General features: G+C 35.7%; 1 protein-coding gene across 1 annotated transcript; it reads right to left on the bottom strand.

Annotated features, from left to right (window-relative positions):
* Positions 1-4,193: 4,193 nt before the first annotated feature.
* On the bottom strand, positions 4,194-9,429 carry LOC105799080 (heat shock 70 kDa protein 15). The gene is made up of 10 exons (XM_012629437.2): positions 9,273-9,429; positions 7,088-8,296; positions 6,712-6,933; positions 6,463-6,558; positions 6,148-6,369; positions 5,755-5,949; positions 5,528-5,674; positions 5,303-5,452; positions 5,090-5,220; positions 4,194-4,776 (listed from the first exon to the last, which is right to left on the bottom strand). The coding sequence occupies exons 2-10, from the start codon at positions 8,255-8,257 to the stop codon at positions 4,539-4,541; spliced, it is 2,571 nt and encodes an 856-aa protein (XP_012484891.1). The 5' UTR covers positions 8,258-8,296; positions 9,273-9,429; the 3' UTR covers positions 4,194-4,538.
* Positions 9,430-11,089: the final 1,660 nt, after the last annotated feature.

Here is an 11,089-nt window from a genome sequence, read left to right as displayed (position 1 = left end):
TTATGAAATATTCATTTTGCCCTTGAACTTTCTCTACAAGTACATCTTTGATTCATGACACTTTATTGGTATAATTACACTTGCAATCCTTCCTCTATTTACTTTCAATTCAATTTAATCATTTATACATTTAATTTTTCACTTTTATCCCAACACTTTTCACTTTCTTACAATTCAGTTAATACCTCAGATTTATTTATTCTCAATACACAAGCCTTTTCAATTCCTTCTAGTATCCAACTATCTTCCTCTTTAACATTGATAGTTCCTATTTTATTTATATCAACAATTCTAAAATGTATGGTCTCATATTAGCACTATTCCCGACTTAGGGAGGAATGAAGTTTACCCCCAAAATTAAGGAGTATCTTTGGCGTTGTTAAGAGGGTCCATCCTTGTAAAAGCAAGCTCTTGTCACGAGGTATGGATATTGATCTGAAGTGTGCTAGATGCCGTCAGGATGGGGAGGATTTAGAACATGTTTTTTTCACTACTCTTTTGATGTTGTTGTATAGCAAGCAGTGAACATTGTTCCATCTGGTCGATCGGTTTTTATTTCATTTGTGGGATTTTGCAGGGCAGCATACTGATATCAGGAGGCGAATTTTGTGTTTGCTTTGGGGAATTTGGTTTGCTAGTAACATTATCTTCTGGAATAAAAATTTATGACGGTGGAGCATGTTGTGCAGTATGTGAACGAGTTTATGCATAGAGGGCTTGGTGCGCCGACGGTTCATGAATCTCAGTCGAGGCCTTAAATAGTGGTGGACCGCAGTGATGAATGTTGGAAGAAGCTGTCGGCGGGCGGGTAAGCTAAAACGTAACTCTGATGGTACTATCTTTGCGCTAGTGGTAATATGGATTGGGTTGCGATGGTGCGTAATGACGAGGGAAAATTCGTTCAGTGCATCTCGGGTTTTGTGAAGAGTACTTGAATCCTATTATAGCGGAGATATCGACAGTTCATGAGGCTATCTCTTAGCTTCAGTCTTTACAGATGGATAATATTGTTTGGAGACTAATAGATAACAACTTTGGCAAGCTCTTTCCCCGCTAATTTGAATGCTTTGAAATCAAAACCATTGATGAGGGCTTGTTGCTATATCATTTCTAGTGTCCAATCTCTACCCTTCCGTTAGATTCATGCTTTGGCTGGGGCAGCTTTGTCCCACGCGAACTGCTTTGATTGTATTATTTGTCCCTCTTCTATTGGGCTAATCTGGACGAATACGAGGGGAGCTACGATTGGGGTATATTGGGTGAACCTACCAGCTCGGATTTAGGTGCTTTCGTTGTTCTTTTGTTATTGGTATTCTTGCGTTCTTTTCTTTAATGAATATTGCTTATTTTTCTTGAAGCCATATATAGCCTTACTTAAATATTTTATTTCAATATTTTAGTACACATCACTTTGAATACTTTACAATTTCGTTCTTAGCAATATAAAAATTCAATAGCCATTATAGATTCTACTTCAATATCACTTTGAATTTAACTCACTACCATATAATACTTCATTTAAGTCCACTAAAATATTATTTATTTCACATATAAATTCTTTTGTATACTTTGCAATTTAGTACTTTTTTACCAAAACCCCACTTCACTTTATCATTGAAATTCTTTTCATATCAATAATACTTCTTATTCAATTTCATAATAAATATTATCATATTATTAATAATTTACTCATACAAATATTATTCTAACAACTTGAATATTTCCTAAGATTTAATTGGGTAAGACAAAATTCTTGAAGTACTTATACTTAAATGCTTGGATTTGCTTTCTTCTTCCTTTTCTCAATCCTTTGCTACCTCTTTCCTTCATCAACCCCTTGACAATCACTTCTCTTCTCTTTCGCTTTATTAACATACCACATACACACAAGTTCTAATGTTAAGACATGGATTAAATATTATTTTCATACACTTTGAATGAAACTAGTAAGGAAACCATGACAAAATCTCACCATTTTACCTTACTTCCTTACTTTAAACTCGACTTCACTTTTCTCTCTCTCCAAGATAATCATAATCTCTCTTTTCAAGAAACCAAGCTTGTTATAAGATTTTCTATCAATTTCAGTAAAAAATCTATGGAAATTTTGGAAGGATTTAAGCTTGTTTTGGTTAAAAATGGTAGAAATGACCAAATTGTAAAAGGAAGAAAGCTTTCCTTTCATGAAATGATGGTGGCAATGGAAGTGAAGAAAGTTGGAGAGAATTCTATCATATTCTCTCATGAAAAATCTATTATAATTAATTAATTAAAATATTAAAAGATATCATAAAAATCTCAACATAACCATTTTCATCTAATGGCCCATATTTATTCACAATTTTATCAAAATCCAAAGCCTTAGAATCTGCCACAATTTATAAGTTTTTTTCTCATAAATATCTATTTATGAAATATTCATTTTGCCCTTGAACTTTCTCTACAAGTACATCTTTGATTCATGACACTTTATTGGTATAATTACACTTGCAATCCTTCCTCTATTTACTTTCAATTCAATTTAATCATTTATACATTTAATTTTTTCACTTTTATCCCAACACTTTTCACTTTCTTACAATTCAGTTAATACCTCAGATTTATTTATTCTCAATACACAAGCCTTTTCAATTCCTTCTAGTATCCAACTATCTTCCTCTTTAACATTGATAGTTCCTATTTTATTTATATCAACAATTCTAAAATGTATGGTCTCATATTAGCACTATTCCCGACTTAGGGAGGAATGAAGTTTTACCCCCCAAAATTAAGGAGTATCTTTGGCGTTGCTTAAGAGGGTCCATCCCTTGTAAAAGCAAGCTCTTGTCACGAGGTATGGATATTGATCTGAAGTGTGCTAGATGCCGTCAGGATGGGGAGGATTTAGAACATGTTTTTTTTTCACTACTCTTTTGATGTTGTTGTATAGCAAGCAGTGAACATTGTTCCATCTGGTCGATCGGTTTTTTATTTCATTTGTGGGATTTTTGCAGGGCAGCATACTGATATCAGGAGGCGAATTTTGTGTTTGCTTTGGGGAATTTGGTTTGCTAGTAACATTATCTTCTGGAATAAAAAATTTATGACGGTGGAGCATGTTGTGCAGTATGTGAACGAGTTTATGCATAGAGGGCTTGGTGCGCCGACGGTTCATGAATCTCAGTCGAGGCCTTAAATAGTGGTGGACCGCAGTGATGAATGTTGGAAGAAGCTGTCGGCGGGCGGGTAAGCTAAAACGTAACTCTGATGGTACTATCTTTGCGCTAGTGGTAATATGGATTGGGTTGCGATGGTGCGTAATGACGAGGGAAAATTCGTTCAGTGCATCTCGGGTTTTGTGAAGAGTACTTGAATCCTATTATAGCGGAGATATCGACAGTTCATGAGGCTATCTCTTAGCTTCAGTCTTTACAGATGGATAATATTGTTTGGAGACTAATAGATAACAACTTTGGCAAGCTCTTTCCCCGCTAATTTGAATGCTTTGAAATCAAAACCATTGATGAGGGCTTGTTGCTATATCATTTCTAGTGTCCAATCTCTACCCTTCCGTTAGATTCATGCTTTGGCTGGGGCAGCTTTGTCCCACGCGAACTGCTTTGATTGTATTATTTGTCCCTCTTCTATTGGGCTAATCTGGACGAATACGAGGGGAGCTACGATTGGGGTATATTGGGTGAACCTACCAGCTCGGATTTAGGTGCTTTCGTTGTTCTTTTGTTATTGGTATTCTTGCGTTCTTTTTCTTTAATGAATATTGCTTATTTTTCTTGAAGCGAATTTGGATATCAAATAATTTGGATTAATTTTTAAATTTTTAGACAAATTTGTGAGCCTAAATTTGGATAATTCTTTCAAAAAATGCGAATGTCCGACCCAATCATTCCTAAGACTAATATTCTATTTGTAAAAAACACGTAAAATATATATCCGCTTCATGACCCAGAAAAGCAGTGTCAGATTAGTACTTCTGGACTCAGAATACACATTATCATGATATGTAACATTTGGACCAACATGCATATAGATCTTATCATATTTTTTACTCAGTATAATGCTAACTGTCGTATTTGGAATGTGAATTGGCAAGATAACATCATGGTAATTAAATTTAGTAAGCCTCATAAAACTCATCCACTCGAGCAGCCATAAACTGGGAACAACGTGAAACTTTAATAGGAAAACAAATCCAATATTTGAAAGGCATCACGTTAAAGATTTAAAACTTCGAAAATCCTTTAAAGAGAGTAAATTTCAGCCTCCCACTAAAAAAACCACCTCGGAACCCCCCAAATTCTAATAACTCACTCCTAATAATAATGATGATAATAATAAACAAATCTCAGCAGACATTGCAAAGAGAAGGCTTTTTAAAAATCGAAAACAACACAGCCTTTTCTTATCAGTCTACCAAAAGATAGAGTTGGGTATCTCATCTCAGGCTCTTTAGAAAATAGTGCTTGTAACTGCTTATACATAACAACTAACTTCTGGCCGCATATATATAAAATCATAAAATGACTCACCCTGCTAATCTTTTATGCGGCACTCGTAGTCTCCGGTTTGTCAGTTTCCATTGGTTCTGCGGATGCTGGAGGTGCCTCACCACTTCCTGCCGGCACATTTTCACTGGGGTCACCATTGCGGTTAGGGCTTGCTTTCGGGCTGTTTGCACCCTGTGGTTGAGCCTCACTTCCAGGATGTGGTGGGGTTTCCGGTGCTTCAGGTGTGGCTGGTTTAGCCGGTTTAGGTTTCATCATTATTGGCCTGCAAAACCTGTTGAAGGCAGAATTCAAATCTTGGCAAAAGTATTTGGTTCGACACTTCATTTTTATTAAAATACTCCCGTCTTAACACATACATCCGACACAAGGGCATATAAAGATACAACCTTCAAGATTTTTCCAAATACAAAGAAATTTAACCATACCCGTCTCCAACACATGCATATATCAAACACTCACAACCAAGTCAAAGTTATGTTAGTATCATCATAATATCGACATCCATATACATGCATAATAAAAAACTGAACGTTCGAACTTAGATGCTGGAAGCAAAACCTTTTACAGGTGAAATAGTGGTGTACCTGTCAAGTGCTTCAGCCTTCTTCCTCACATCAGCTGACAAGAGAACAGGTGTGGCATACTTGGGAAGTTGATCCTGCTGCTGTTTTTTCTCTCTGAGCCAGGCCTCAGCTTCAACACACTCATTCAAAACCTACAATGCATGAAAAGGGTTAGATATTGGCAATAAAAGGAGATGACATTGAAATTGAGATCGAGAGCCAGTAGGTCATTACCTTCTGCTTTTCGGCAAGTTCAATGTGATCAAATTTGGTATCATTTGACATGGCGGCCTCTCTGTAACTGTTAATGCAGTAAGCAAGCTGATCAATGATAGTTCCCCTCTCGGAATACTCTTTGTAACGTTCTTCAATAGGATCACCTTGCTGCAAAATTTAAGACATCTGTCAGATATGCAATCTATGCAGTCAACCTGAGAAATCACAAGACAAAGAGTTTACCTTCTTAAGCTCTTCAAGCTTGGCAATATAAACACCTTTAGTTTCATCCTCCCCATCTTCGTATAACCAATCCTCTGTCTCCTGAAGCTTAGCCATTAACTCTTCCTTATCCGAAGCAGTGACAAAATCATGGTATTTATCACAAAGCTGAAGACATAAAGTATAGTTAGTTTTAAGATCGAAATGGCCGAGCAACAAATCTAGCAAATTAGTTGACAACATCTTACCTTATTCCTCATGTCATAAACATAGGCCTCTACAGCATTCTTTTTATCCTTTGTTTCTTCCATCACCCGATCTTGCAAAGCCATTTCAAACTCCTTCTCAACTGCTTTTTGAAGGTCACCAGACACCATTGCACCGTAGACCAACTCTGCCACCGGGACATTTGTTTTCTTCACCTTCTTCTTGGGAGCCTCAACCTATACGACAGGCAAAACTAAAAATGTAAACAACCAACCGAAAGCACATACAATAACATAGAGAATAAGACCCCAAAATTAGTCTGTGTAAGAAACATGCATGCTAAAAGCATGGCAGCCCGGATTAGGACTTCCCTTATGGGTGCACCAACAATTCTGGCAATTCATGCAAGTAGCATGCAGACAAAAGTTACTTACTTTGGTATCAGTCTCCATCTGCACAGGCTTGTCTCCAGACTGAGGAACACCATTTTCGACCCCAGCTGCCTCGGCTGTACCCTTGGCATCTTGCATATTAACATCTGTCTCGTTGGCTCCAGGGGCAGAAGTATCATTAGGCTTTTCATCTGTCTCCATCTTAGCATCTTCTTTTGCCGGCTCTTTTGAAACTGGAACTTCAACTTCTTCCTCTTCCAAGAGCTAAAAACACGTGAACGTAGTCAGGAAAGAGCAAAAAAGTATATTACCTTTCAGCTACAATAGAAATTTAAAAGGATAATCATAAATGCTTACTGTAGCTGACTCAACAGATACAATTCCATGCAAATTCAAACGAACTTTGACCTTCAATTTTGGTTTTTCACTTCTTAATGTTGGGAAAGGACCAATCTGCCATTCAACAAATTCACAAATTACTTCAAAAATCAGAAAACTGAGAAAGAATTGTCTGTACCGAACAAATGATCTTACACAGTAATAAAAAAAACTAAAAGAAAAAAAAAAGGATAAATAGAGTTTATTTAAGGTTTGTGAATAAATTACCATGTATGTACTGATCTTTGCCGGGGCCTGCAAATCACTCACATCAGAATATTGAACATCAACACTGAAGGTACTCGTTTTATGGAATGTCACAGCCTTGACACTAGGTATTGGATTTCCCTTTGGAAAAACAAGTTGCTCTTGCTCTGCTTCTCCATTCTGAGCATCTGGAACAGATCCTTTCCATGATAGTGAAATTGGGAAAGGGAAGCTCTCATTGACCTTCCATGCATACAAGTTAAGCGGTGAGCTATGTTTGGAATACAGGAAGAGTAAAAGGACACAAAAATGACAGTAGGGCATGCAGCATCAACAATGGAGAAAATAAAGTGCAAAAGAGGTCCAAGTAGTAAATAATAACAGGTACAGAAATTACCTGAAACTCCCGAACTTTGAATGTGGGACTGAGAATTGCACATTGCAAAGCACAACCCCTGCCAACACATTCACTAGCATTCATCGTGCGCCTAGGCTCTTTACCAAAAAACTCCGTGAGGATTTTTAAAATAGAAGGAATGCGAGAGGCTGAACCAACGACCTCCACCATGTGAACATCCCCAACAGCAAGCCCAGCATCAGCAAGAGCCTTCTCTAATGGCGCCTTCACACGTTGCAAAATTGGAGCGCTGATCTGCTCAAACTCTTCTCTCTTAATGAAACCCCTAACATCCTTCTCATCCATTAAGCACTCAATGTTCAGAGGTGCCTCTGGATTTGCACTGAGTACTTTCTTTAGCTTCTCACAAGCAGCCCGAAGCCTAAGACAAGCCCTTGCATTCTGGGATACATCAATCTTGTATTCCTCTTTAAATTTTGCGGAAAAATGATGAAATAGAACTTCATCAAAATCTCTACCACCCAATGAGCGATCAAATGAATGAGCCAATATCTTGAGTTGCCCCTTCTTGAAGCCAGCAATACAAACTTGCATGCTAGCATGTCCGATATCAACAAAGGCAACATTTAATTGGTCATTTTCAGGTAAGTCAGTCTTATAGATGCCATAAGCCAATGCAGTTGCTGTAGTTTCATGGATCAAGCGAAGAGGATGCAAGCCTGCAATTGTGGCTGCATCTAAAACTGCCCTTCTTTGAAGCTCAGTGAAATATACTGGAATACCAATGCAACAATCAACCACGGCTGCTTTCAGATTCTGCTCAGCTATGCTTTTCAAATTCGAAAAAACCATTCCCAAGACTTGAGTTGGAGTAAACGTTCTCATTTCACCTAAATAACGAGCATGAATCAGAGGGTATCCATCAGGGCCCTCAGTGACATTGAAGGGTAATGACTTGATATCCCTTTGCAACTCAGGATCTGAGAACTGACGGCCAATCAACCGTTTAATCTGAGAAATTGAATTTTTAGGGTTCATCATTGAAGACGCCGCCCCTGCAGTACCAATAAATCTCTGCTTCTCCCCAAAGCACACAATAGCCGGAGTTTCACGCTTTGATTCATCATTAAGCACTACATCAATCCCTCTCTGCCTTGCAACAGCAACAATGCAGCTCTCGTTGCCAAAATCAAATCCAACAACGCTCATCTTTACACTGGTTTATCACTTGGATCAGCACAACAGCAGCTAACCAGGAAAAAAAATGAGTACATATAAATATTAAAGCTGGGAGGGAAAAGAAAAAAGAAATCATAACAACAAATTCTAGAAAACTAGAAATGGCATCACCATAATCACACATTTAATAAGTAACAAACTGCCAAATAAAAAAAATCAAGGTGGTATAAATATAATTCTCATTAATTATAAGCAACAATTTTCATCTCAAAATTCTATGGTAACTTCCATGAGACTTGAGCTCATTGGATCATTACCCTTCACATTTGAAACCCTATCAACCATAACAAGATCCGATCAAAATTCTCATTTAAAGCACCAGTTCACTTGATCATCCATACTAGACCACAAATGGCATAACAGTCAAGAGACATATGCTTAGCTTACCAAGTGCATGCGAAACACATAAACATATAAAGTTAATCAAACAATCTAGTTTGCAAGATAAAAAATAGAAAAGAAAAGTGAAGTGCCGCGCAAATGAATCAAACAACTAGATACAAATCTAGAAAAACTTCCACAATCAGATCATAATTCAAAAGGGACATTTACTAAAACAAATCTAACCAGAAAAGAAAATTCCTTGCAATGACTAACCAAAATCACTTTCAGATCAACCTAAACTAACTGATTCCAACTTCTTTTAAACTTCCCAAAGAGAATGCAAGAAAAATCCGAAAAACAAAACCTTAGAATAAGCTAATTTTCCACATAAAAGGATCGTAAAACTAGAAGTCAGAACAAAATTATTATCATTTCCATCAGATCATTAGAAACACATAAATCTAACTACCCAACAAAAGCAGCTACGAAAAGCATCGCACTGATTCACCAAATCTAAAGCAGAAAAAAAAAACTAAGCAGATCTACAAATTACTTCTTATTTTTTGAATCGAAAACAGATCTACAAATTACAAGCGGAGAAAAACAAAAATCAATGAATGAAATAGTAAAGAACACATACACAAGTTAGGATCGTACGTACCTTTCACGGAGGAAACAGAGAATGAAGAGAGGTTCTCGAGATTTCTTTTCAAAAACACGTTTTATATTTTTTGCTCCTTAATTTTGCTTTTTGTAGGTTTTTAAATACTTTTGGGGGACTCCTGTGGTCGAGTGGTTTCAAAGAGATACTACTATGGTTTCTAGAAAGATCTATAAAGAAAGAAGAGTCTTTCAAATTCTTTACTTTTAAAAAATTTATTTTTAATTTGGTTAATATACAGTTTAGTACTTTGAGTTCGGATTTAGTATTCAATTTGGTACTTTAGGTTTATTTTGTCTCGAATTGATATTTTAGTTTGGCTTCAATGTTCACTTTGGCACCTGATTTTTTATCAATTTGATACTTTAGTTACTTTTTGTCTTATTTAAGTTCCTAAATTTGTTTCAATGTTCAATTTAGTACCTAAGTTTTTTCTTTTGTCCCAATTAAGTATCTATATTTTTTTACTAGAGCACACATGTCAAATATTCATTAGAACACATGATTTTTTTTGGTTTGGGTGCTTAATTAAACATTTAAAACAAAATCAAGTACCAAGTTGGGACAAAAAAAACACTTGGGTGCCAAATTGAACGTTAAAGCTAAATGTAGGTAGCAAATGGAATATTAAATCTTTTTTTAGGTTAAACAGCCGGCCGCCAGGTTGTCGGGTTTTAGGCTTTTTAATCGGGTTTTTAAATATTAAAGAAGGATATGGACTTGGGAAGTTGGGCCTATTTATAATGACCATGCGTATTTGTCAATCTTTTTTACTTATTTTTTGTTTTTGTTTTTCATAATGTTTTTTTTTAAAAAAAAAAAAAAAAGAGAAATGCCGGTGATATTTGGAATGTCAAAATATGGTTCAAGTCACTCTACTCTATTTATTCTTACTTTTTAAATTTCAAAATTAATATCCAAATTTGATTACTGTTAAAATTTTTCTATTAAATTTATCGTTGTGACGTTTTAAAATAGACAAAAAATTAACGTCGTAATGAACTTAAATTTCACAAAAAAAAAATTAACAATGTTCATAATTAATAAATTAACATTAATGGAACGACATGTTAATATAATTAAATATTAATCCATAAATTAAAATAATAACTTAAGCCCCCGTTCAGGAAAAGTTCTTCTACATTGCAGAAGCAATCCAAACAAGTATAGCACGTTCAAGAAGTGCTTATCAAGCTAAACGGAAAAGTTAGGGAAGAGCAGCTTTTGCTGTTGGTTTGTCAAGGAATGGAAGCTTATATTCAAGCTTCCAGCTGCTGCCATTTCCAAACTCTCAGACCCTTCTGCTACATCAAAATTGCAGAGCAATTCTTCAAGGTATGGCCTACTTCTTCATCAGTCTTCTTTTTTTTTTTCTTTGTATTTAAAATGATATTACTGTAAAAACAATAATATGGCAAGTACCAAAGTTAGGCTTAAACCTACCTACATGAAATGTTTGGTATCTTCTTGGTTTAGTGTTGGTGCAAAAGTTTTTCGAGAGAGAAATTTCAAAGGTTTGAATCGATAAATAAATACTTTACAATTGTGCTTAGAATGTTTTAAAGTTGGCTGTAGATATAATTACAACCAATGGTTGCATTTTTAGTTTAATACCTAAACAAATACACAACAATTCTAGATGCATGCAACATTTTTAAGGTAACATTTTACGTGTATAATATTATACTTGTTATTATCAAATATGCACGTCTACTAAATATTTAGGATTGCATATGTACAATTGATGATACACATATTACAGTAATTCTTTTACCAAATGAATAAATTTCCTCGTCGGAAGAAAATATGTTCTAACT

This window comes from Gossypium raimondii, chromosome 9 (assembly GCF_025698545.1).
Source record: "Gossypium raimondii isolate GPD5lz chromosome 9, ASM2569854v1, whole genome shotgun sequence".
Lineage (NCBI taxonomy): Eukaryota > Viridiplantae > Streptophyta > Magnoliopsida > Malvales > Malvaceae > Gossypium > Gossypium raimondii.
This window is presented reverse-complemented; position numbering and strand designations above follow the sequence as displayed.